The sequence below is a fragment of the Neophocaena asiaeorientalis genome, unplaced genomic scaffold, assembly GCF_003031525.2.
Source record: "Neophocaena asiaeorientalis asiaeorientalis breed wild unplaced genomic scaffold, Neophocaena_asiaeorientalis_V1.1 scaffold217, whole genome shotgun sequence".
Taxonomy (NCBI): domain Eukaryota; kingdom Metazoa; phylum Chordata; class Mammalia; order Artiodactyla; family Phocoenidae; genus Neophocaena; species Neophocaena asiaeorientalis.
This window is the reverse complement of record NW_020172293.1, coordinates 104,405-131,264: the sequence shown is the minus strand read 5'-3', so window position 1 is coordinate 131,264 and position 26,860 is coordinate 104,405. Positions and strand designations below refer to the sequence as shown.

The following is a 26,860-nucleotide window of genomic DNA, read 5'->3' as shown; positions in this document are numbered from 1 at the left end:
CCAAAAAATTAGGCAAAAGAAGGAAATGAGGCATTAAACAGCATCAGGGAGACAAGATGGGAAGGAGGGAAGAAATGTTTTAGCAACTGTAAAAATTTTAGAATTAGGTTTAGAACAAATTTGCCCCTCAAATTCTCCAGGGTCTGGTTCAGGTCCAAGAAATACATAGCTGACCATATAAAACTCTGTCTTGCAGCTTACATACAATGGCCAACTCTTTGGAAAGTCATTTTTCACATAATAAGTATATTATTTAACAGTTGGTTATGGACATATTTAGTCACATAAAGAACACAAGTAAACAACTTTGTGTTATTGTTTTGTTCTTTTGAAGCCGATGGGAACTGATTGACTGAAGTCTTCAAATCTCAAATCTACTTTTCTGTTCCTGCCTTTATGATGGCTCTGTGGCCTTTGAAAATTTCAATGGCTCCTTCTTCTCTACACTTTTCCTCCCCCGACTTCTGGGACATGGCACAGTTTCCCTTTTTCCCCTCTGTCCGCTCCCTTTGCCCTCCTCTTCAACTTTCTATTTCCTTGGAGCACCTCTTAAATGGAGGAACTTTCTAGAATTCAACCTTTGCAGATGAGATCTGAGGATGACTCCTAAGGCCATATTTCCAAGCCTAATCTCTCTCCTGAGGTTCAGACCCATTTTCCCAAATGGGTCTGAACACACCTATCCCACATGTACTTCATTCAGCTGTCCAACAGGTACTTCAAATTCCTCAGACAGGACGAATGATCTTCCCACCAGCGCTGCTGCCCATCCTGTGTCTCTCATCTCAGCTAATGGTCCTACCATCTGTCCAGTCACCCAGGCAGAAATTCTTAATACTCTTCAATAACTTCTTTTTCTCACCTGTCATATCTAGTCATCCTGAAATTCTGTCCACTCCACCTGTATAAAAGCTCCCAAATGTATCTCCTTTTTTTCTGACAGAGTCCAATATATGGCTTCTTTTGAAGCTGAGATGGAGGTTCCCTATATGTCTGATTTCAAGATTACTGGGAAGGGCCCAACCCTAAAAAAAAATTCCTCCCTGAAATGGTGGATCCTTGAAATTCCTCTAACAGACAAGGTTTTTATTACAGAATTAGAAATCATCTTAAATGCAAAAGGCTCTGGAAAGGTGACATCGTATACAGAAAACACACGAAAGTGTCACTGCTGTATCATATAGCCTTCTAGTGGGAAAGTTGATGGACTAGCCTTCCAGTGGGAAAGTTGATGCGACACACAGAGAGTAAGGGTGCAAATTGGAGGGTGAGGGATAAGAGCAGGGAAGAAAATGTGCAGGGGGCAGAGAGTAGTCACTGGGGTGACATTTCATGAACATACAGACAAAGAAACTGTGCTTGAGCCAACCAAGCCAGAATCAACTAAAATATCCTTTTGCACTGAAAGGTAAATTTTAAAACTCACAAGCATGGGAGCCAAGGTAGATAGGAAATTGTTTTATCAAAAGATTCACAGACACTCTTCTCCTGTTTCTACAATAAACAGAATGGGGCAGTTTCCCATTATTGGGCCTTGTTACAATAAGACCCAATGAATGTGAAAGTTCTAAATTTATGTGAGATCTCTGAAATTACTGCAGTGGGAAATACTGCAGAAGCACTTCTAAGTTCACAAATAGATCTTCCTCTTGGAGTTTTCACAGCCAGCTCTTCGAAACTTGGCCACCTTTGCCATAATATTCCATGAATATCCAGTCGTCAAGAAATGTATTTTGGCTGCGACTTTTTCCAGCTCCCTGGGGTCAGATCAAATTAATTTAGGTGAGAATTTCTTTATGTGAATTCCACACTGGAATAATTCCTATATATTCCATTCCTAACTCATTTTCCTTCCTTAGTTCCCAGTGGAACCAGAAAAAGAAATTAATGAGGTCAGGAATAACAATAGGGTAACAGGCTGTAAATTGTTTTTTCTAGGTTTCTTTTTCATTATTTTTCTTTAAACAATTGCCAAGACTGGAATCAAAGATAAATAGAAGGCACAACAGTTTTGCTCTGGTTTTGTGTCATTCAGATTAAAAAAAATTTTTTTTCTTTTTTACAAATACAAATTAAACTTGAACAAACTCTACTTCAAAAAGAATCTAACAGGGCTTCCCTGGTGGCGCAGTGGTTGAGAGTCTGCCTGCTGATGCAGGGGATACGGGTTCGTGCCCCAGTCCAGGAGGATCCCACATGCCACGGAGCGGCTGGGCCCGTGAGCCGTGGCCACTGAGCCTGTGCATCTGGAGCCTGTGCTCCACAATGGGATAGGCCACAACAGTGAGAGGCCCATGTACCGAAAAAAAAAAAAAAAAGAATCTAACAGTTCAAGAAAAGCTTATCAGTTGCATTCTAGACATTTAAAACCTATCTCACAATTTAAATTTCAGTGGTAAGAACAGTAGGTTTTGGAACTGTTTTGTGATCACGTACCCAAAGAAAAGCTCCGCTAACACTCCTTTTATTCAGTTTTTAAACATACCATAGAGAATCTAAACTGTCAATTTTTCCAACAGCAAATTTTCCACACCAGAAGGTAGTCATGACTCTCAAAAGAGACAATTTGGGTTTTTCCTGCCTTCAAAATATTTATCAAATCCTGTTAATTCTCACAGGCTTTTGAAACATGTAGAAAATAAGTAAGAAATATTCCGGGCTTCCCTGGTGGCGCAGCGGTTAAGAATCCACCTGCCAATGCAGGGGACACGGTTTTGAGCCCTGGTCCGGGAAGATCCCACATGCTGCAGAGCAGCTAGGCCTGGGGGCTACAACTACTGAGCCTGTGCTCTAGGGCCCGCAAGCCACAGCTACTGAGCCCATGCACCACAACTAGTGAAGCCTGCACGCCTAGAGCCCATGCTCCACAACAAGAGAATCCACCACAATGAGAAGCCCGTCAACACAACTAGAGAAAGCCCACACGCAGCAACGAAGACCCAACACAGCCAAATTAAAATTTAAAAAAAAAAAAAATATTCCAATGAATGAAACATACCAAATGTCAGTAATAAGCAAGACACAGTCCTTTGGGGAAACTGTTAAAAAAAATCCAGTCTGTATATGCAAATAAAGCAAGGAAATGCAGTCTTTTTTTTTTCCCTTCTTCTTTAAAAATCCATTTTTCCTAAAATATCATTCCACAAAATTGGAAGTGAAGGACTAAAATGGGGGGGAGGAAGGAGCACACACCATTAACACAAAAAGTAAAATTGTACAAACTTAAGCAGGTTATGATAGACTAGGATCAGATTCCAAGATACCAAAAGTTGGCTGAAGAAATTCACCATTCTGTGGGAGCTAGGGTTTGTACTGCTGCCTGAAGATTCGTGTAGAGCAATTCACTGCCTCGGAGCACTGCCCCTTCCCACTCCAAATCCTGGTTTTTGCACCATGCCTCCGCGGGGGGGCGCCTCTCATCCCACCACCCAACCCGCCTTGAGGGCCTCCAGGTCCCTGCAGGTGGTTATCTCGGCGGTCCCCTTCCCCGGCGGCTCGAGTCTTCTTTTCTTCCACATTCAGGCAGACCTCACCTCTGAACATGATGGGCCTGTTGCGAAGCACCTTCTGAACAGGCTCAGAATCATCAAACACAGCGAACCCAAAATTGGGTAATTTCCCACCACTGTTAATATGCAGCTCCACCACATTCCCATAATTTTGAAAAAAATCTTAAAGCTCTACTCCACCTCATGAGGCAGGTTGCCAGTAAAGAGCTGGTGGCCGTCAGGGTGTCTCACGATTCTTCGGGGTTCAACATCACCTGCTCACCAGCCTCACTGACTGCTCTAGGTTCCCTCTGGGGAGGAACATTTATTCGCTGTTCTCGCACCCTTTGATCCCTCTGAGGCCTCCGCAGTGGAATCTGAGATTCAGGCTTAGACTCTGGACGAGACTGTGAAGCTGGTAGTTTAACAACATGAGGTGGTATCCCAGTAACTGGAACAGCTCCACTGGGAGGAAGGTTCTTGCTGGTCACAGATGCCCAAGAAAAGGTTCTCAAGTCCTCCTGCACTGTCTGGGCTATGTCTGCAGGCGCTGGAGAAGAACTCTTCTGAGCATCCTAAGGAGTAGTTTCTTCCAATACACTCAGACATTTCCTCTTGGACCACAGACGCAGGTTCTTGCTCCGGTTCTGGTTCAGGATCAGGCTCTGGTTCAGCAACAGGCTCTTCTAAATGTCCTTCTAAGTCATTTCTGACAGTGTGATCACAGAAAGTTCCAGAATCATCAGGTACCACCTCAGGGGTCCTCTGTCTTTCTTCAGGTTCCTCTGCTTCTTCTTCAGATTCTTCCTGAGGCTCAGTGACTAAGCCACCAAAGACCTCATCTTGGTATCTGAAGATATCATTGTGAACATAAAACTTTTTTGCAGCAGAGCCCTCAGGAGCAAGGACAAAGGTCTCATGAATGTCCTCAAAGCCTGGTTGTTATTAGAGAGCAAGCCCATCACCTGGACCACCACACCGTCATTCAGAGTGGCGTGAGTGTCGACATGACGGATCTTAGTGCGGCAATTCGTGAAGTTTTGTGACATCAATTTCCTTTGGATTTCTTTCTGTCCATAGACCGCATCTGCTGGCTTTCCATTTGAATCCAATCCCCCATGGACATAAGAAGAGTTCTTTCCGTAAAATTTGTGTAGCATGTCTGCGGCCTGGTTCATCAGTGTGTAATACTGTCTCACAAATTCCCACCTGGCCAGCAGGGGACTAGGCTTCTCCATAACCATAGCTTTGGTCAATTCAACCTGCATGGCTGAGCGGGAGAGGAACGAGCTCTGCTCCACACACGGCAAAAAGCAAAAAACCCCTCACTCAACTGCATCAGCACCAGTTGCAAAATTTAAAGCTATATCAGCTGGAGAATTGAACCATGGACCTTAGAAAAGAAAGAGGTATGCTCCTGGCATCCAGTTGTGAAGATCGGAGGGGACCAGCCCCAGAGAAACCTGTATTACTGCTCACCAGGGCATTATGCCTATAAATCTAATAACTGTCTATTGGTCTGTGACAAGGGAAATGGGAACTCTGTCCACAAAATCAGAAAAGGGGTAACGTAGTCTGGTGAGGGGAACACTGAGGTTTTGTGGGACAAAAGGTCATGGGCAATCCAGCTAAGGTTTTGTATCCAGGTTTATAGTAGTCTATTTGAAAGCCATATATGAATACATTTTCTCATGAAAACAGGGGACTTGTAACTTTTCAAATTGCAAAATCACTTCTGATAATTTAACTAGCCACGCCTTAAGTCAGGGTCTATAGAAGTACAATGGTTAATTTTATGTGTCAACTTGAATGGGCCATGGGGGACCCAGACATTTGGAAAAACATTATTCTGGGTATTTCCATAAAGGAGTTTTTAGATCAGTTTAAAATTTAATTTGATAAGGTTGAATAAAGCAGATTGTTCTCCGTAATGTGGGTGGGCCTCATCCAATCAGTTGAAGGCCTGAATAGAACTGGAGGCTGACTCTCCCCCAAATAAGAGGAAATTCTTCCTGTTTGGCTGCCTTGAGCTGGGACATCAGATTTTTCCTGCCTTCAGGTTCAAACTGAAACATTGACTTCATGGGTCTCAAGCCTGCCAGCTTTTGGCCTGGGACCACAGCTTTAGCTCTCCATCACACCCGATCCTGCCTCTCAAGCTGGCCAATGGCAGCCTCCATGATCATATGAGCCAATTTTTCATAATAAATCAATCTTTCTCTCTCTTCCTCTCTCTCTCTCTCGATATATATATATGTATTTCAAACTGTAAAATCAAAATAAAATTATATATAATACATAATTATATCATATAAATATAATCTATAATATAAATATATTATATAATATAATTATATATTAATATAGCATAATATATAATATCGATATATAAAGCATATAAAGTATAATATAATTATATAATATAAATATAATATGATATATAACATATATAATAATATACAAAAATATATAAGATATATAAACTATATAGTCTGACACCCAGGCCTGTGCCCCCCCATTCCCCCATGCACTTCTGAGAAGTGAGACATCTCATTTTGGAAGAATAAGGGAGATGAGAAAAGGAGAAATCATGTCCTTCAACACTGACAGATGAATTATTTAATCAGAAGCAAGAAACTGTGCAGAAAGTGAGACACCGAGGCAATTTCTCACTCCTCAGGCACACAAAGAAGAGGATGGCAATGCTTTTCAGACCATGACGAAGAATTGTGGTGTCTCATTGTGATTATTTTCCCAAATCAATGGGCGCTGGCTAATTAATACTTCAACAGAAAATTTTGCTCCAGGAACTGTTAACACTTTTAAAGTAAAACAAAGAAACAAGAATTTTTTAACATCTTTATTGGAGTATAATTGCTTTACAATGGTGTGTTAGTTTTTGCTGTATAACAAAGTGAGTCAGCTATACATATACATATATCCCCATATCTCCTCCCTCTTGCATCTCCCTCCCACCCTCCTTATCCCACCCCTCTAGGTGATCACAAAGCACTGAGCTGATCTCCCTATGCTATGCGGCTACTTCCCACTAGCTATCTATTTTACATTTGCTAGTATATATAAGTCCATGCCACTCTCTCACTTCGTCCCAGCTCACCTTTCCCCGTCCCCGTGTCCTCAAGTCCATTCTCCATGTCTGTGTCTTTATTCCTGTCCTGCCCCTAGGTTCTTCAAAAGCATTTTTTTTTAAGATTCCATATATATGTGTTAGCATATATTTGTTTTTCTCTTTCTGACTTGCTTCACTCTGTATGACAGAGTCTAGGTCCATCCACCTCACTACAAATAACTCAATTTCGTTTCTTTTTATGGCTGAGTAATAGTCCATTGTATATATGTGCCACAACAAGAAACAAGAATTCAGTGTTCCTCCATGCTCTACTTTGACTTGATGGAAAAGGTGGCAGGGAGTATGACAGCGTCAGTGTTTACACAATGGGAAGAAGCAGGAAGTAGCAGTATTATTGTGGTCTTCTTATTCAATGTTCACAGAGGACTGAAGATCACCTAAAAGATAAACACCCAGCTTCTCCCCAATGAGTTTACTGTTTCAACGTCTAGAGCTGGGGGGCAAAGGAGAGGAAGGAAGTAGAGACCACATACACACGCACACACGAACACACACACACTTGCTCCGGCTTTTCTCAAAGCAGAGGCATTGTTCCTGGGACTCCAGATACTTGACTGAGGCTGCTGCTAAATGGGCAACAGATTAGCCCCTAATCCCAGAACCTGGCTCTGACGGAAGCCTCACTCCTCATCCAGGGAGTTGCTGCAACGCCAGGTATCAGTAAGAGGGAAGCGACCTATTAGAGGCATTTACACGCACTCGCCTGAGTCCCTGTTTCCAGTTCTTCGGGGTGTATACCTAGGAGTAGAATTGCTGGGTTATATGGTAATTCTGTTGAACTTTTTCTGAGGAAGCCATCCTCAGAATATTTGGAGCCAATTGTGAACTGAATCTAACTAAAGCTCAGATGAAGCCCAGACCCAGCTCAGCTACAGAGTAGATGACTGACACAGCCACTTCACCGCTGGCCCAACAGAAGGAGGGGCATACGCTTTACCGGATAGCATGATGATTTACTTCTGGTATTATTTTTGGTGGTTTTTTGTGTTGTTGTTGTTGTTATTTTGGTTTTTTTGGGGGGTGGGTGGGCCACGCCACGCAGCCTGTGGGATCTTAGTTCCCTGACCAGGGATCGAACCCATGCCCTCAGCAGTGAAAGCGTGGATTCCTAACCACTGGACCGCCAGGGAATTCCCTCGGTGTTGTTTTTGCAGCTGTACTGAGATACGATTTACATACCTTAAAATTCACCCATTGTAAGTGTACAATTCAATGATCTTTATGCTGATAGAGTTGTGCGATCCTCATTACAAACCAGTTTTAGAATATTTTCCTCAATCCCCCAAAATTCCCGCGAGCTCGTTTGCAGTCCAAGCCACTCCCAGCCCCAGGCAACCACAAGTCTGCTTTCCGTCTATGCTTTCCTTTTCTAGGCATTTCGTATATATGGAGTCATAGTATAGGTAGATCATAGTTTAGGTAGTCTTTGGATCTGGTGTCCCAAGTGTGTATATTTTTCTACCAGTAGCTCAGATATGCATAAATATGTTACATATCTTTACTTTCTGTGCACCCAGCCCTTGCCCTGTAGGAGTGTAGGGAAATCCATGAGCATCACTGAGGCCTTGAGTGGAGGCTCTCCTTCCCTGGGGTCATGGAAAAATCCAGGAGGGCTTTTGGCATCCACTGGAGTTAGGGCCACTTATTCCTCAGCCCGTTAAGTTGATTCCATTGATGCTGGTATCCTCACCATCTACCATAAATCTTCTTCTAAGGAGAGGGCAGGTTGCTCTGTTATTTCCAGTGACAAGCCAGCATTCCAGAATCTGCAGAAGCTGTGAGAACAAGTCCCCAAGGTCCAATAGATGTCTCATATAGCTGTGTCACTCCAAGAGCTGGCCATGTGTCCTGGTGCTGCAGGGGCTGAGGCTTGAGTCCTTGATGCTCAGGAGACCACCAACCTCCACCCCTTTCCCACTGCCCCAAATGCTGTGAAAGCCCCCAACCCCACCTGGGTTCTCAGCTCTCTCTCTCCAGGACACCTGGGGTAGATGATGATTGGGCTTTCCCAAGAGATAAGAAGAAAGGTTGGTCTTCCAAGAATCTTGCAAATACCCTTGTGATAGGAAACACAAAGGGATTAGCTGTATTCTCCAAACAAAGCGGGTGGGTAGGGAGGGGCACAGAAAGCATGACACAAATGAGTATCTCACTAAATAGCCTACCACACTGCTTTGCATTAACCTACCGCAAAACCACATCAGTGAACAGTGGAAAGCATGGCATAATTTCAGTTTCCTTAGCTGCACTTAGACTCTATCTACTCATGGAAGTGTGAGAGAGGAAGGAGGCACCCCGCTGGACTATTCAGGCTAAGAAACAGAGTTGGCTCTTTTTATTATTATTATTATTTTATTTATTTTGGGCTGCGTTGGGTCTTCGTTGCGGTACGCAGGCTTCTCCCCGTGGTGGCTTCTCTTGTTGCGGAGCACAGGCTGGCCTGTGGGCTTCAGTAGTTGTGGCTCGCGGGCTCTAGAGCACTGGCTTGTGGGATCTTCCTGGACCAGGGCTTGAACCTGTGTCCCCTGCATTGGCAGGAGGACTCTTAACCACTGTGCCACCAGGGAAGTCCCCAGAGCTGGTTCTAACACTAGCAGTAAGAAGAGCAACTTACCATTGTGCATCAGGCATTGTTCTGAGTGTTTTACATGTATTATCCCTTCATCATCACAGTGACCTTAGGCAGTAAGCTCTGCATTTCCAAATCCTTTATTTAAAGCCTTTGGCGTGAACTCTATTTCAGAGCTCAGAATTTTCTGGATTTCAGGAAGGTAATAAGGTGCATGTAATTTACATAATATAACTCCCCAAGAGGGTCTGAAACAGATCTCATACAATCTAATGAAGGTGGCTTCAGTGAAATAATCATATTAAGTGATGTAAATAAAGAATGTAAATAACTTTGCATCAGTCTGGGTCTGGTTCTGCCACCAAAATGAACTGAGAAAGGCTTTGGATTCTCAGACCTTTGGAATTTTGGACCTGTATTAGAGGCTCCATTTTACAGATAAAGAGAGTGAGGCACATCAAGATTAGGTAACTTGTCCAAGGTCACACAGCTAAGAAGTGGTGGGAGTGCTCAACGTTTCAGGAGCAAGTGGGTCTGGAGAAAACGACCCTGACCACTTTCTCTACTAGAAGCTCACCCATCCTCAACCTTCTCACTCCACAGCTGGTGGCAGCCTTGTGTATGACGCCTCCCCCCACCCCTAACTATCCCACCCCATCCCATCCCATCCCTGCTCCGAGCTTCTCTAATACTCATTTAAGCTCTCCTTTAACATGGTTTAAAATACCGGAAGTGAGCCCGTAGAGTTGACTCGCCCCAGGCACCCCTAACAAGCCCAGGAGGGACCCTCCAGAATTGGGTCTGGGGCAGGTACTGAGTTGCTAGCCCTCTTTGCCTTGAGCAGGGGGTTAGTCTCTGGGTGGTGTTAAGAGTCGGGCAGGAAGAGCTGGCCTGGAGCAGGCGGTCTAAATAGAGGAGTTGAATCCTTCAGGATACCAGGAGAGGGCGCGTCCCCCCTTTCCTATTTCGATTAGGGTTGTTTTTTTTTTCGTTTCCGTCTAACCAGCAAGCAGTTTGGGTGAGCTACAACGTGCTTGGTATCCCGCTGATTTGAGCAGCGTCAGCCTCTTCATTCGTAAATCAAGTTTCTTCCCACGTGCGACGCGTCCTTCTTAGTCTTCAGCACAAACCTGCTCCCAGGCTCTCTCTCCCTCACCTCCTGGGACGCCGCCCAAATTTGTTTTATCTCACACGAGTGGCCTGTTACCCGGAGAACCGGCCGCACCGGCTTCGCCGAGACCTGGACCTCGCGATCAGACGCCTTGTGTGTCCTGTGTCTGCGTCCTTGCTTATCCCTCTTCGCGGTGCTTAGGATGCAAACTAGGGCGGCTCTCCCTCCTTCCTCGTCTTGTTTCCTCACTTTTCACGCTGTCTAGTCTGGAGGAAACCACCCTTCTCCTGTCCAGTAGATCAATACTTCTGTCTTCCAGGTACAGTCCAGGTCGATCTAGTAATCCCACCTGCCTGGAGCACCTGAAACCTCCGAGTGTCAACGGCTGGCCTGTTCCCCGGGAGCAAGAGCCCCAGAAGCATCCGGCAGGCTTTGTGTTTTTAATTAAAGGTCTATTTCAAGGGCAAAATCGGGTGGAAAGCCGTGAGTGCTCAATTAACTCTATCTAAATGTAAGGCCTTTAACAGAGGTTGAGGTCTCGTCCCAAGGATGCCTGGGACCGTCGCCCTCTTTCGGTGGGGCGCAGCGGCCCCCGTGGCTCTGGACTTCTACAGGCACCCCCTGCGGCGAAGACCGACACCTCACGCTCCATTTAATTAACAGTGTTTTCATTAACGCCGTCCGTCAGGGTAGTCACACTGGCTTAATGCGCAACCCGCATTAACCCGCGTCCGGGCCTGGACCCTGGGAGAACTGCGGGGCCAGCAGGGAGGCTGTGGGCTGGCCCACGAGACAGGCAGGGCGGAGAGTTGGGGCGGGGCCTGCGGGGGGAGCGGCCTGCCGAGGGGCGGGCGTTGGGCTGGGGCCTGCGGCGGGCGGGGCCCGGGAAATTCCCGGGCGGAGGTGAGGAGGCTGGCGCGACTGTCAGCTGAGCAGCGCTGGGTGGGGTCGCGAGGCCGCGCGTCCGCCAGAGGCTCCCCAGCCCCCGCCGCCGCCGCCGCCGCCGCCCCCGGCCGGTCCCCTGGTCGGCGTCTGCATCCGGGTCCAGAGCCCTCTCCCAGCGGTAACGATGCCGAGGAGGCAGTGACCCCGAGGGAGGCCAGAACCCGGGCGGCGGGTGAGCCGGGGCAGGGGGCGGGCAGGGGCTCCCTCTCCGCCCTGGAAGCGGTTCCCGTAGCCGCCTTCCCTGCGACCCGGAGCCAGTAGGGACGTGGGTGGAGAGGGTGGGGCGTCCCCTCGGGTGGGACGGCTGAGCTCGCTGGGAGGGTTTCCGGGCCCTGGCGATCCTGACCTGGTGCGGAAGGGCAGCGGGGGCGTCCAGCCCAAAGCGCCCCTTCCCCCTTTTTTACCCTCCAGGCTGGCCGCAGGTGCGTTCCCCTGTAGGTCATGAAGGTGGTCTGAGGCTGACATCCTTCCGCAGGTTGGGAATGATTGTACAGCCAGTTCCTCATTATAAGGGAAGGGGTTAAGGACACACCTTTGGAAGACGTGCAAACTACTCTAGCTTTACGAGATGGCCCAGGACACTGAAGAACCGGTGACCGCTCTCTAAGGTGGCGGTATTACTGAACAGCTGAAAAGAATCTTCATAAACTGTTGTGTCTAGGAGGGCATGTATGTATGTATGTGTTTGTGTGTGTTTATAGATACATAGAGAATATGAATATGTGATGAGGCCGAGAACCCCAAAGGGATTGTTTCTATCGTGTAAGCTGCAAGCAGTGAGCATCGCTAAGAGAAAATGTAACCCAGGTTCCGTCTAGCCTCCTTCCTCCACCAGGAAGACTGCTGTATGGAAATTATATGCCACAGCACTGCTTAAGGATGAAACGGAAAACCGAAACTTAAAACATCAAAAGCCTGGGATCTGGTTAAGCAAACGCACTGTTAACAGAAGAACCCCTCACCCTTGCTCTTTGCCGGAAGGAGAGAAGAGCTAGGGGGACCTGGCCACCCCGCCCAGGATATGCCCAGTTTGGAGTGGGCTGGGGAGGTTCAGTAGCAGAGGCCAGTCCAGGGACTGCCCCGTAATGCCCTGGGCAAGACTAGTCGAAATGTAGCCTGTAGAGAGGACAGTAATTAGAGTCTTCCGGGTGATTGGCCAGTTCTTCTACTGGGCCAATTTTAGTTTTTCTTTATGTATTGTGTACAACATTATAAAAGTAGTTTGTTTTTTTTTTTTGGTAACTGACCTCAAGTTGCATATTATGTTATGGGCTCCAACTAAACTTTCCAAAAAAACAAAAACAAACATTCTTGAAAGGAATTGGTCACTGTTTTACCCTCCCATGGAATCCCTACCCTTAGGTAGGGGCACATGGGTATTCTCTTCTCCAAGCCTCACTTTTTCTGAATTTTATAAAGACTTGGACTGTGTGATATGTTCTTTGGAATCTATGGAATAGTAAATCCAAAGGAAAAGGAAAAAATTAAACTCTGTGTTTTGAAAATAAAATCTGTTTCACTGAGAAAGAAAAAAATTATACTGAAAGTTCTTGTTTTCACTTTGACCTATTATGTGGGTTGAGTAATAGAATATGTGTTATGAAATGACATCCAGATACCTTTGTAGTGATATTTTAAAAGTGGTACTAATTTTCAAAATAAGTTGAGTTCAAGAATCTGGAAATGAGTGCCACTGAACTGTAGAAAAACTCATAATACTAGTATGTCGGGTTTGTGTTTTACAAGTGTATGACTTTACCTCTTACACTATAGCTTCATTTCATTTCAGCAGACATTTCCTGAGAGCCTGCTCTCAGTGTGCCAGTCTGCAGAAAGAATAAAATAGAGACCTTGACTTAGGTTTGATGGGAACATTGACTGGCATGGTGTGATCACAGTACTTTACATAAAAGGACCAAGGGGGTGGAACACACAAAGCACTGTTGGGTGCTCAGAGGAAAGAACAGGTCATTTTATACAGGACATCTGTTCGAGCTGGCATTGAACTGTCCAGTGGGAGTTTGCCAGGGTAAAAGCAGATCCGGGCATCTCAGGGAAGGGTAGAAAAGCAAAAGGTGGCCAAGAACTGTGAGCTCTTTAATGTGCCTCCGGCATGAGTGGCATTGGTGACAGGAGATGATACTGCTGGGTAAGTGGGGGCCAGTCCCTGAAAGGCCATGTTTGTCTTACTCGGGAGCTGGAGCTCTGTCTGTGTGGGAGGGGTTTAAGCAGGGGGATGCCCTAGTATTAGGAAAGAAACCATGGAGGTAGTGGGGCTGCAATGGAAGGAGATGAGTCTAGCCATGGAGGAAGCTATGCAAATTCATTCAGCAAGTATTTGTTGAACCCCCATATATGTCGGGTAATGTTCTAGGTGCTAGGGACACGGCAGTGGACAAAACAGACGAAAGTGTCATACTCTGTGGGCCAGACAAGACAAGAAGAGCCTGACCTAAGCTGGTGGGGATTGAGAGGAGGTGGGAGTGACAGGACTCGGTGACCCATTAGACTTGGGGGAAGAGCAAATAGGAAGAATCAAGCATAACTCTCAGGTTCCTGCCTTGGGTGATGAGGCTGTCTATTTCCATTTTCTGTATGTTTGCACTTACGAAAGTCAGAGTACCACTTCTGGCATAAAAGGTAAGTCTTCTTTTACCCCCTTAATAGGATACGTACTTTGAGTTCTTTTTCCAGGATGGTGATGAGTTTAGTTGATGCAATCTTGGAATGTTACTCAATCCTCTTGAAAACCCAAACCAGGATTTGCCAATAGCCAGCAATTGTCTCTGATCAGGAAATAGGTTTTCACTGTTTAAAACTAATTTATCCATGTGGAGATTGAACCTGTGAATACTTAATCCGCAGGTTCGGAGAATCAGCCACACCAGAGTAAGGACCTGGGTTTATTCTGTATTATTCTTGATGGTCCAACGACCAATGGAGAGAAGTCAGTATAAGGCAGATTTCTGTTGGATACAAAACAGCTTTCTGGCAGTCAGAGCCATCCTGGAATAGAATGGGCAGTTGCCTGCTAAGGTCATGTGCTCATTTTTTCTGTCATTGAAGTCATTCGAGCCTGGTCTATATGACCATCTGCCATGGAAACCGGACAGGACATTCCTGCATTGAATAAGTTCGGCTGGGTCATTTTAAAGGCCAACTCAGAAACAAGATTTAAGCTCCTGCCTACGAAGTCAAGTCACTGCTGTAATTACTTGACCTCTGGAATTAAGAACAATAATTATAATCAGGAATTTGAATAGCAGATCCAGGAATAAAATCTAGGAGATTTTGCTTTTGATCTTCCACCTTCCAGGTGATTCCTATTTTTCCTCATTGGTGAAATCTTGACAAATCCTGTGCTAAATTAATTCACCCTTCTGTAGTTAAAAATAAAACACCTTTGTTTGGAAATGATGCATTTCTGATCATTGGTTGGATTTTTATGAGAAATTCTGTTATTAGACAGAATCTTGGAGTAAATGGCTTAGTTCCTTAGTTCATAACCTTTGAGGATGTGTGCAAGGATTTTTAATACATCTCTGCATTTTCTCAATTGAAAATATTTCAAGGTGATGCTAAACATTTAGAGAATTCAGCTTTCTCTAACTGGCATTCTACCAGTAGACATCTCATATACACACTGTACTGTGATAGGCTGTAATGACGCCCCCCAAATATTCTAAAATCATAAAGTGCATTTTGAGTCACCAAAAATAAATTGCTTTTAGTAAAATTTTGTTTATAAGTATTTATGTGCTTATGTTTGGCATTTATGTTAACTTCTTACATACTATGACATTTAAATTACCAAATAGTTTTCCTAACAGTGCTGCGTAGCAAAGAGCTCACTATAATCGGGACGGGCGTGTGTATGAGTGACAGAGGGCAGCATGGCCGTGAGGGTGCTGGGGTGTACGTGCTGGACAGTGCGGGTTGGACTGGGATCTTGCTAGAAGCTTAATACTTTTCATAGGGCTTTTGAGCTGAAAGCAGCTATAGTGATCATCATTTGCTAGGCAAATCAGTAAATCATCACAGAGGTCATATGAGTTCTCAAGGTCACGTGTCTGGTTAGTGGCACCCGGGTTATTTTTCTACTGTCTCCCTCAGCATAACCCAGTTTTTTTTTTTTCTCTCATATCCTTATAAAATCTGGGCAACCAGAAAAAGTTGATAAGGAGAATCGGTTTTAACGGTTACAGTTGTGCCTCAAGTCTTGGTGGAGATATAACGGAAAGTCAAGGAGGAAAAATATCGGAAGGAACAGTCTCTTTTCTCCCCTCCCCCTTTCCTTCTATCCCCTCCCCCTTTCCTTCTCTCCCCTCCCCCTTCCCCTACTCTTCCCTCCCTCTGCTTTAGATACTTTAAAAACAAATCTGTTAAATGTCTCCAAAGTATAGTCTAATCCTTGAATACCTGAGGAAATTTAATATTGACAAGTGAATGACACACGTTACAAGGATTTTATCTTTGTCAGTTACTTAGAATTTTAGTATTCTTTGCAAAATAGATAGGAGCACTGTTATTTAGTAAAAACCCATTTTTATGAAATTTTAGTGCCAACATAGTACTATGCAAAAATGAGTTTTATGGAAAGTCAGAAACTGGCTTTATCCAAATTATTTTATGCAAAATAATCCAAATTATTTTATTGGGGAAAACAAAAGCAGTCTATTCTGGTCACCTAATGCTAAGAGATAGCACACTTTAGCAGTGTACCTCTTTCTAAATGAATCAGGATAGGTAAAACACAGATGCTTTCAAAAGGCTCAAAATGCTTTATCCGTGTTTTTCACTTCATAGAATTGCCATCCTCATTAAAGAATTCCATGAGGATGCCTTTCCTGTGCCAGCTGCTCTAGAGGAATCACACAGGCCACAGTGCTGGGGGCCGGCTGTCCCCTCAGTAGCAGCACTGTCTCTGATTTCCTACAGGTCCTTTATTTTATTTATTTTTTTAACATCTTTATTGGAGTATAATTGCTTTACAGTGGTGTGTTAGTTTCTGCTGTATAACAAAGTGAATCAGCTATACATATACATATATCCCCATATCTGCTCCCTCTTGTGTCTCCCTCCCACCCTCCCTATCCCACCCCTCTGGGTGGTCACAAAGCACCGAGCTGATCTCCCTGTGCTATGCGGCTGCTTCCCACTAGCTATTTTACATTTGCTAGTATTTGTAAGTCCATGCCGCTCTCTCACTTCGTCCCAGCTCACCTTACAGGTCCTTTAGACCAAAAGCAGGTCACCAGGCTCTCAGTTCCAGGAGACCTCCAGAGAGCCAAGGATTGCCTCCTGCCAGAGGGGGAAAGAAGCACCGCTCTGCACCCCAAGGGTTTGGTGCATTAATATACGGGCATTAATACATGGTGGTTTGCCCAGCTTCTGCCCTAACATGCACAGGGACTTAGCAACAAAAACCATAACTGAAGCTTCCCTTGCAGCCTCTTAGAGAGATAGTCATTTGTACTCTGCCCTCCTTTCGGCAGTGGCAGGTTCTATCGGCACACGTGGGACGAGGCTCTTTGGACGCAGTGAAAATTTGTTAGTAACTTGTTTGTAAGCAATTCATTGACTGTTATTGCTAAGAAGTAAGAAGAAAAAATCCTTCCGGCAGCCTTGGTTATTTCTTTAAGATTTCTGGCAGTGTGCAATGGATGGGTGAAGTGGAATCTGAACTCTGGGCGAGGTGAATGGGCCCGCCTTCCACGTTTATCTATAGAGCACACCCAGAGGTTATACAGCAATAGATCAGAGAGCACTTCTCTCTCCTCAGCTTCCAGTGACTGATGCCGTAACTCTGCAATTCCTCGTGAAAAGGTATATCATCATCTTTGTGAAACGTGTAAAGGAAAATGTTTGCCCACAGCATTTGATTTCTGTGTTTGCCCAGGTGGTAGGCCATACAGAAGCACAGTTGGGATACACCCGTCTATCTTATTTATGGCTACACTGACCCCTCGACAAATACAGTGGTATGCTTAAAATATTCTCAGAATACGCAACAACTAAGCAAGATTTTCGTAGTCTTTTAGAACGCTTTGCAAAAGTATCGACTATGGAAGCCTAAGTATTCAGTGCTGCCTTCACCGTATGACAGGGCTGGGCTTTGGAATCATCCTTAATGCTCGGTTGTGCCCTTCATTGAGTGACCTTGGATGAGCTATAAAACCTCTGTGAACTCAGCTCTGTCACCAGGAAAATAGCTGTCTAGTTGAGTTTTAGTGAGGATTAGAAACTGACAGTCTGGTGCGGTGATCAAGAGCATAGTAAGCATTGGAAATATGTTAGTTCTCCCTTTCCTCTCAGCCAAATATACAAGAAATAAAATATGGAGATTTTGTAACAATTAATTATTGAGATATAATTCACATACCATACAATTTCACCCAAAATAGGAAGATTTGAGCTTAAAGATTTTTCTGGGGAAAAATCCATTTAATAGTACTTTGCCAACATCTACAAATGTATATATGGAAAGCCTCTTGAACTCGCCACGGTACGATTCTGATCATCATGATATCATGTCCATCTCTCCCTCCTCTAGCCCCCGTCTCCTCGCTGTACCCCTTTATACACCCTTATACACAGACATACAAACTGAAGCTAGGATGTACCTTTTTTGTTTAAAAAGGAAGAATCAGGATTGTTCAAAATATAATGGGAGAGGGCTTCCCTGGTGGCGCAGCGGTTGAGAGTCCACCTGCTGATGCAGGGGACGTGGGTTCGTGCCCCGGTCCGGGAAGATCCCACGTGCCGCGGAGCGGCTGGGCCCGTGAGCCATGGCCGCTGAGCCTGCGCATCTGGAGCCTGTGCTCCGCAACGGGAGAGGCCACGACAGTGAGAGGCCCGCGTACCGCAAAAGAAAAAAAAATATATATATATAAATATAATGGGAGAGAAAGCACCTTGTAGAATACTTATTAGCACTTGCACATGGGCTTGTGGGACTCGTGAGGACGCCACGCAGAGGGGAACAGTTATAGTTTTGGTTTGTGACTTTTCCATAGGAACTGCTGCCATGTCCCACCAACCAGTTAGCTGCCTGACTGAAAAGGGGGACAGCCCCAACGAAACCACAGGAAATGGACCCCCCGGTCTGGCTCACCCGAACCTGGACACGTTCACCCCGCATGAGCTGCTGCAGCAGATGAGAGAGCTTCTAACCGAGAACCATCAGCTGAAAGGTGAGCAGCACCGGCCCCGTGTTTCCTCATTCCCGCTGGGCCTTCGGGAATGCCATCCTTTGGTAATAGCTTGTACGTGAATCCCTTTCCCTGTGCCTGGTTCCCTGGGGGAAGAAAGAGCACAGAATTAGCTTTGAGTAAGGCTAAAGCTGCTTCCATTGTTTACTTTTGGATACAGGTAAAAATAAAAAGTATGCCTCTCTGGGAAATGGCATAATGACATTTAGCCCATATAAAAGGAAAAAGAAAACAAGGCTGCTATTATTACAGAGTTAGTCCTAAATATTACCTTAAAAGAAAGCATTCTAATATCTCCAGCCATGGTTTTTGGGAGAACCAGTGTTCGAATCCAGGAGTGATGGACCTCAGTCTATGTAGTTATTAATAGACATTTTGTTATAATGTCAATAAAATCAATTTTATTTTCTTGAGACTCTTCAGGACTAGAGATGACATTAGACTCTTCTAGTCCTGTCTGAAAGCGGAAACCACTCACTCATCTTGCTTTGCAGTCTTTCCGGCTGACCCTGGGGCCCAGGCAGGTTCCATTCATGACCCCAAGTCCAGTCCCCTGGTGTGACACTCTCCCTCTGCACCCCATGCAGAAGCCATGAAGCTGAACAATCAAGCTATGAAAGGGCGATTTGAGGAGCTTTCAGCCTGGACAGAAAAGCAGAGGGAAGAACGCCTTTTTTTTGAGACCCAGAGCAAAGAAGCCAAAGAGCGCCTAACGGCACTGAGTCTTGAAAATGAAAAACTGAAGCAGGACCTCGGAAAACTAAAAGGGAAAACTGAAAGGTCATTCGAGGTGAGCAGACTGACCACTTGTGATTTTATTCTGTTCATATTTGTAGTGCAGTCTTACTTGACCAGACTTCTAGATCAGAACCTTTCACGGTGCAGGCTAGATGGGTGCTTTGCATTATCTTGAAAGAAGCGTGCTTGATGAGAAGATTGGTTACAATTTTAAGGGTCATGTATAATCTCTGGTGAAGGAAAGAAATGGGTAAAGCTTTGACCATATTGATTATAGTCAAAAGAGTGTTACGGTTATAAGTCAGTATTTTGTATTCATTATAGATGGTACAGAAGGACCTCTGCCTAGAACCATCCAAGTGTTAGTCATTAGTTTATGTCTTTGATGTAGAATTACACTTTAAAAATCTATCACTCAGAATTTTCACTCATTGACCTTGTCCTTTCTCTCCGTCTAAAATAGATTCCTCGCTTTATGTTTTACATTTACTTCTGAAAACTGGTTTGACAAATGTCATGTGATATGAGGGTTGCCACATTTCCACTGACCCAAAGAACCCAAGAGGTGTGCTCACACCTGAGAACGAGTATCAAAGGTGTGAGTGAAAAAGAAAATCAGAGCACATTTGAAGCCTCTGCCCATATTCTAAGGCTCACTGGGTATTATTTGTTTAGATGGACATCTGCAGTTCATTTTCTTCCAAACCTAGAGCTTATCAGCTTTAGGGAGGATGGAACACTAGGTTAATTCTTGGATATCAGTGATTTTCTTTCCTTTTTTTCAGTTCATTTACAATATTGTGTTAGTTCAGGTATGCAGCAAAGTGATTCAGTTATATAAATTTTTTTCAGTTTATTTTCCATTATAGGTTATTACGAGATACATAGTATAGTTCCATGTGCTAAACAGTAAGTCCTTGTTGCTTATCTATTTTATGTACAGTAGTTTGTATCTGTTCCCTTATTTTTTTCTTTTCCATCATGGTTTATTACAGGAAGTAGTTTGTATCTTTCAATTCCATACTCCTCATTTATCCCTCCCTTCATCAGTGATTTTTCTTGGACTTTACCTTGAACTTTGTTGATGTCTAATTTCTTAAATAGGTAAAGAATACGAACAAAGAAATAAAATAAGGAAAAGAGAAATATGGAATAATCTAAAGAATGAAAAGTTGTTTAGAAAAATATCATAGTTTATATCAATGACCTTACTTATCAACTCCTGCTCATGGGACAATGAAAACATTCAGCCTTAATAAATTTGTATTTGCATTGCGAATGTTTCATTGTTGATAAGATTTATCATGTCTGATGCTTCAGTTTGTCTTACAGTTCAAAGGGCATTAAGTCACTTCTTTGGGCGAAACCTCTCATTGTCTAAATATTTTTGAGGTAGAATACTCTGAAGAAATGATCACTGGGATATATGGGTAATTTTCTACTTGCTGGAAGAAAATATCTCACTTTGTTTTCCTCCCTTGGCTTTTGGGATGTGGGCTGACAGTTGGCTTCAGCCTGCGGGGGCCCAGCACTTTGAAGCCAAAAAGGAAGCTTCCAGAAGCAGTTTGTCTGCCTGAGATAGTCTGCCTGTAGGTTTTCCAAAAAGGTCCCAGTATTGGAAGAAGTTGAGATCAGAAGCTGGAGCTCTGGACAGCTTCTTTCAATGCAGACGATCAGCTGAAGCAAACTACAAGCAGGACTCAGAAATGAGTCCTTGGGACAAAGGGACGTTTAGGACTCTTAAAAACCCTTGGTCATCAGCTGTATCCCCCCAAACTGTACCTCCCAGGCCCACCCCTTGCCCCCCCTGCCTCTTCTGTAATGTTTGTCTCCTGGACCACTTGTGTTGTTGTTGTTTTTTGGTTTAAAAAAAAATTTTTTTTAAATTAATCTATTTATTTTTGGCTGCACTGGGTCTTCGTTGCTACGTGCGGGCTTTCTCTAATTGCGGTGAGCGGGGGCAGTGCAATGGGCTTCTCATTGCAGTGGCTTCTCTTGTTGCAGAGCACGGGCTCTAGGCACGCGGGCTCAGTAGTTGTGGCACATGGGCTCAGCAGTTGTGACGCATGGGCTTAGTTGCTCCGCGGCATGTGGGATATTCCCAGACTGGGGCTCAAACTCATGTCCCCTGCATTGGCAGGCGGATCCTTAACCACTGCACCACCAGGGAAGCCCAGTTGTTTTTAATTTAGGCCCTCATCTTCCTGATTTACTAAAGCTCTCAAGGCCTCAGATTTTCCTCACTCATGCTGGTCCATCTTTGCTGCTGCTTCTGCAGGATGCGCCCCTCCTCCCCACTCACCCACCCCCACAAGCCATCAGGGCCTCTCCTGTGGTCTGTGTCACACAAGGGAAGGGAGCAGGGAATTTCCTTTGGAAATGTGCCTCTGATCTTTAGGGTGAGTCCGAGGCATTACTGGTTCTATCCAGTTTCACTGAATTATACATCATAATGATCTCTAAAGAGTACTTTTTAACTTTTAAGTACAGATGGCCAGGCAAAGGTCATTAGATAGACTCTTGTTTTTGGATTATAAAATGGCATATCATCCTGGGCACATTTCCAGGACAATACAGGCACAGAAAACGACAGAGAAATTGTTGTGTCACGAAAGCTAATCAGTGCTAAGTGCTCAAAACTGATGAAAGACATAATAAATAATGGAGCTGGGCTTGAGATCCAGAGAATAAGCCCTGGAAGTTTAGTCCGGGAAGACGATGGACAGAGCCTTAACAAGTGAAATGAAGAGAAATTTAAAGTGTCACCTCACAAGGTGCTTTATAGCCAAATAAGCGGATCCATAATTTCCCCAGCATAGTTAAGAGATCCGCACAGTTGCAAAGAAGAAAATTAACCTGACATCTGAGATTCTAGAGTCATGGCCTTATATCCCTGGTCCTCAGACCCTTGTTTAAAACTCTTATTTCCTTCCTTAAGAGTCCATTCTTCACAGTGTACTCAGGGAGGGCAAGAGGGTGGATGTGAAAATCCCTCACAGGGCATAGTCTTGCCCTTGCCCGCCTGCTTCCTAGTACCAGGCTAGGCGGTACATTTTCTTTTATGTTTCCGTGCCTTTAAATATACATTTCTTTGCTCTGAGTCATTACCAGGAGAGACTGCACAGGCTTCGAACCTGTCCTTACAGACCTAACCCTTCGGTTTTACAATGTGTTGCTTTTTGTAATGCCTGTGGGAGTTTCCTAGCAAGAGAATGGTCCAAATGAAGGCAGAGCATGGTTCCACTGGTGTGAGGGGCACTTCCATGCTGCCAATCACTACCAAGCCCTCTCTTCTTAACACTTCATGGACTAGCTGGTTTATGGTCCGTGCACAAGCCTTTCTGATAATTTTTTGGTTTTACTATAAGCCTTTGGGCCTGTTTACCATTCCTTAGGAGATCTGTCATAGGGTGTGTGTGTGTATGTGTGTGTGTGTGTGTATGAATTTTCTGTGTGTTGCAATCCTCTGGTAATCTCAAGTGTATGTGTTTCTGGTGGCACCATGTCCATAAGAGCAGTGAGGGAAGAAATCAGAGAGGCTAAGAAGGTCACGACTGGAAGAGGCCACAGAGACCACGCGGTACCACGTCTTTCTTTCTGAGCCGAGAAAACTGAAGCCAAGACATTGAGTGAATCTGCTCAAGGTGACACATGCTCTGATTAGCAGAGTGTGGACTAGAATCTGCTCTCCCTTCTCCCAAGTAAAAACACCACATGTCAACAGGCTCTTTCTCTTATGACTTTGTCATATGTAGTAACTGCAACAGGATGAACACAGCAGGTACTCAGGGAAATATTAATGTTTACTATTAATGTTTATAGAGGCAGAAATTTAATTTTTCCACCCTTGGTACCAGCCTGTGAATTTTCAGTTTTCTTATTTCTCACCAGACTTATTTTTAGCAACCTTAAAACATGAGCATAGAGTACTGTAGCAACCAGACTGCATACCTGGGAGAATTGTGGACCTTTCGTTGTGTTTTGTCATTACTATAACATTATGCCCTTGGTGCTTTGGCTTCTGAGTAGACATGACAAGAATGGGGAGAGTGCGGGTGGGTATGCATCTGTAGGGGGGAAAAAAAAGGCAAGAGGTTGAGTTGTGGCAGTTCTTTGTGGAATTTTGGACTAGAAGTTACAAGTCTGCCATCGCCAAAGTCTGGCTGGTTATTTTCATGGCATCAGATTATTTCAGCATGCTGAGGAAGCCTTTCTTGTCATGAGGTTATTTTAACTTCCAATTATTTGCATGTGATAAAATAATGTAAGCGTTTCCATTTTAATTGGCATGTCAAAATAAATTGCTAAGGATAAGCTAGAATATCCTACTGTAAAGTATAGCTGTCTTGCCAGTGGGTATGGAGACACTCGAGTTTGATGGCCAAGTCCCTAGCGTGATTCATTAATTCACTTTGCTCCTCGTCCCCAAGGTCCCCAAGGCAGAAGCAGAACCGGAAGTGGAACAGCTGAAGACCCAGGTGGCACGCCTTCAAGCTGAAAAGGTCGATCTGCTGGGAATCGTGTCTGAATTACAACTCAAGTTGAACTCAGGTGGCCCCTCCGAAGACTCCTTTGTTGAAATCAGGATGGCTGTAAGTGTGTTGGTTTTGGTTTTGGTTTTGTTTTTAAGCAAGTTACAAAAACCTCACCTGGACAGCTGCTACAAATACCACCATTTCCTTTCAACATGAGGTAGCCAGATAGTGGGGAAACTTCAGCGTAGTCAATGTAAATGTATAACATAATGCTTGTGGCTATCATAGCTGAAATGGAAAATACTGATTACCTTTTATGACCAAAGAGATAGTCCTTTTTCTTCCAGTATGTCCTGACAAGAGATAGTCCTTTTTCTTCCAGTGTGTCCTGACAAATTTATGTGACTGACCTAAAAAGAAAAAAAAGGCATAAACTTTTTCAGCCCAGGCCTCAAAGCTGTGTTCAGCATTTCACTTAGGTAAGCGGAGTTGTGATCAGATGTGGTAAAATCAAAAGGCTTTAAAACACTTACTAATAACAGAACCCTCTTTTCAAGCAAAGTCTTACGAGGAACGTTGATTAGTAAAACTAAGAAGTGGAGAAAAGAAAGAGCAGAGCGGCTCTGGTTGTACCCTCAGGGAATACCCTGGCTTGTCCCTCCGCTCTAACGGCAGCTGCTAGGGAACCCCCGAGAACAGGGTTTGAAGGCAGGGTGGTCTAACTGGCATTTATGTGCAACCCCAAATGATGCGAGCTGGGCGAGGCAGCACGTGCCAGCCCATCCCTGGTGGGAAGCACGTGTCAGGGTAGCTGGCGTGCAGGCAGTCCTGCTAAAGAGTACAGAAGGTAAGTGAAGCCCAGAGGGACCTCTCCTCTGCTACTAGAAAAAAACTGCATACAGGGTGAGGGAGACAAGCACAGGAGGAGAAAATCCTCCCTCACACACACAGTCACTCCGGCGTTGTCGGAGTACACGTCTGATACAGGCAGAGAGGTTACCTGTGTCTCTGAAAAAGAAAACTCGACTTTGTAGGTAAGTGGGAGTGGGGCGGGGTGAGGGGCACCTTACGAAAGCTTAATAACTAGTGGATGTGTCTGAAATGGTCGAGTGCCACTTTACCTTCTCACTTATTTGCCGTGCACAAGGTGGACAGAGTTGCAAAATGGCTCTTACTAGCCCTACCACCCACGCCCCTCATAAATTTTCGATGAATAGGGGCTGAAGTCAAGCGAAGTAAAATACTAATCAGGAAGTACACTAAAGTCAGAGGACTCTTTCTGCAAGTGATGAGCAAAGATTATGAAGACACAGCGTTGATCAAAGAGCCTTAACCTTCTGCAGATAGCTGATAAAATTCAGGAAGCCCAAGGAGCGTATCAGAAGTTTCCAAATGAGGCTTCTTTCTTTGGGATGAATGGTTAGCATAATATTCTCCCTCACTGATGAGTGACAGTTATTTCTAGTGTCAACATGTTTTTCTTGCCTTGCTTCTGTGAACAGAAAAACACTGCCCAAGATTTAGGAACGGTGTGCGCACACAGAATTGTCTAGAACCATCTCTGTATTTTTGGAAGATCTTTCTGCTAGCTCACTGGAATAGAAATGTCTTTCAAGGGACTTCCCTGGTGGTCCAGTGGTTAAGAATCTGCCTTCCAATGCCGGGGATGCCGGTTTGTTTCCTGGTCAGGGACCTAAGATCCCACATGCTGCAGGGCAATGAAGCCCACGTGCCACAACTAGAGAGAAGCCCGTACGCTGCAACGAAAGATCCCGCATGCCTCAACTAAGACCCGACGCAGCCAAATAAATAAATAAATATTTAAAAAAAGAAAAAGAAAAAGAAACGTCTTTCAAATCATTTAAGTGTCTTAGTCTTCCTGTTCCCTAAGTGGCCCGACATGCATACAGATTTCTAATAGGAGCTAACCTATGCTTGTGAGCCTTGCCCACAGAAAACAGCCTTCTCTTCAACGTGGCTTCAGCAAGTCCTAACATTTTGCATGTTAAAGGACTGTGTGGGAAAGGTATGTGGAACTGTCACTAGCTCTGTGTGACCTTAATCTGGTCGGGGAGAAGGGAACTGCCAAGGAGAAAGAGAAGATAAGCTTTCCTGTGCTGGCGGTCAGGTTGACTGCTGAATGAGAGGAGCCCGACCTTCTTGACCTTCTCGTCTTCGCCTGGATGTTTATAGTCCTGATGGGGAGTGCAGGTTGAGGGAAGGGTAAATTTCCATTACATTTGAGTGACCGAATTTAAACATCTCACATTTCCACGTTTGATAGGTTCCTTGGGTTGTATGTCATCCAGATTCCTGCTCTTTTGCCTTTTTCTCTTTTGATAAGGAATTTGTCTTGCAGACATACTATGTTAAATCCCTTTCATTTCTGCTTTTACAGGAGGGAGAAGCAGATGTGGCAACGAAAGAAATCAAGCCAAGTCCTGGGCCCACAAGAACTGATTCCATTGACACGTATGTGAAGACAGACTAGGGCTTTCAGACAGACACGCTGGGCAGTCTTGTCACTTTCAGCTCTCCCCTGGGAGGCCAAACATGGTGGGCTGAAAAAGCCACTTATTAATTTATACCGGGACCTTTCAAGAATGTTCCATTTGAATTGCTATTTAATGTTGCAGCCCAAACTGGTGGAGAAGAAAAACTATGTTTGGTGCCTTTGTCGGTGAACTGACCCCTCACCACTCTGTGTAGAGGTGTTTCATCTCCATCAGATGGGCAGTGAAAACAAGCTTCTTCTCAGTTAAGAGACCCATGTTTCCTGATTTGTTTACCAGTGCAGTCTGATCCGGACCAGGCTGCCCAGCTGATAAGGGGGAAGTTTCCATTTTGTCTTCCCTGTTCATTCCCGAGTACAAGCCAAGGTGACTAGTTCAGGATAATCTTCCATAGCAATGACTGTTGTTGCTCTGAGCGACGGTGGCTGTTTTTTGAAAGTGCCCAGATATCTTACCTGGGGAATTGCAAGTAGACTTGTGACAAGTAGATATTAGGAAGCCGACATCTTAAGAGGTGGGGGGACCTTGAGGAGGAGATGGCAGGGGAACTGGGCACCTGAGTCTCTTGCAAGCAGCTCTGACCCAGAATGCGCTGTCAGCTCATCCTCTGTAAGCAGGTTCCTACTGCATGACTCTGCTTAAGAAGAGTTATCTGAAAA

The 26,860-nt window shown here is 44.6% G+C and overlaps 1 protein-coding gene and 1 pseudogene across 3 annotated transcripts in view; one reads left to right on the top strand and one right to left on the bottom strand.

Annotated features, from left to right (window-relative positions):
• Nucleotides 1-3,341: 3,341 nt before the first annotated feature.
• Nucleotides 3,342-4,756, bottom strand: LOC112413977 (ras GTPase-activating protein-binding protein 1 pseudogene; annotated as a pseudogene).
• Nucleotides 4,757-11,220: 6,464 nt separating this feature from the next.
• Nucleotides 11,221-26,860, top strand: part of OPTN (optineurin) — a 43,011-nt gene continuing 27,371 nt past the window's right edge. For 2 of the 3 annotated variants that reach the window (XM_024765584.1, XM_024765572.1), the window contains exons 1-5: nucleotides 11,221-11,436; nucleotides 18,281-18,457; nucleotides 19,063-19,265; nucleotides 23,644-23,805; nucleotides 26,087-26,160. In XM_024765584.1, the coding sequence (XP_024621352.1) occupies nucleotides 18,292-18,457; nucleotides 19,063-19,265; nucleotides 23,644-23,805; nucleotides 26,087-26,160 (605 nt within the window). In that variant the 5' untranslated portion in view covers nucleotides 11,221-11,436; nucleotides 18,281-18,291. Of the gene's footprint in view, nucleotides 11,437-11,739; nucleotides 11,934-18,280; nucleotides 18,458-19,062; nucleotides 19,266-23,643; nucleotides 23,806-26,086; nucleotides 26,161-26,860 lie in introns of all 3 variants that reach the window. The other variant, XM_024765580.1, reaches the window with a different exon arrangement.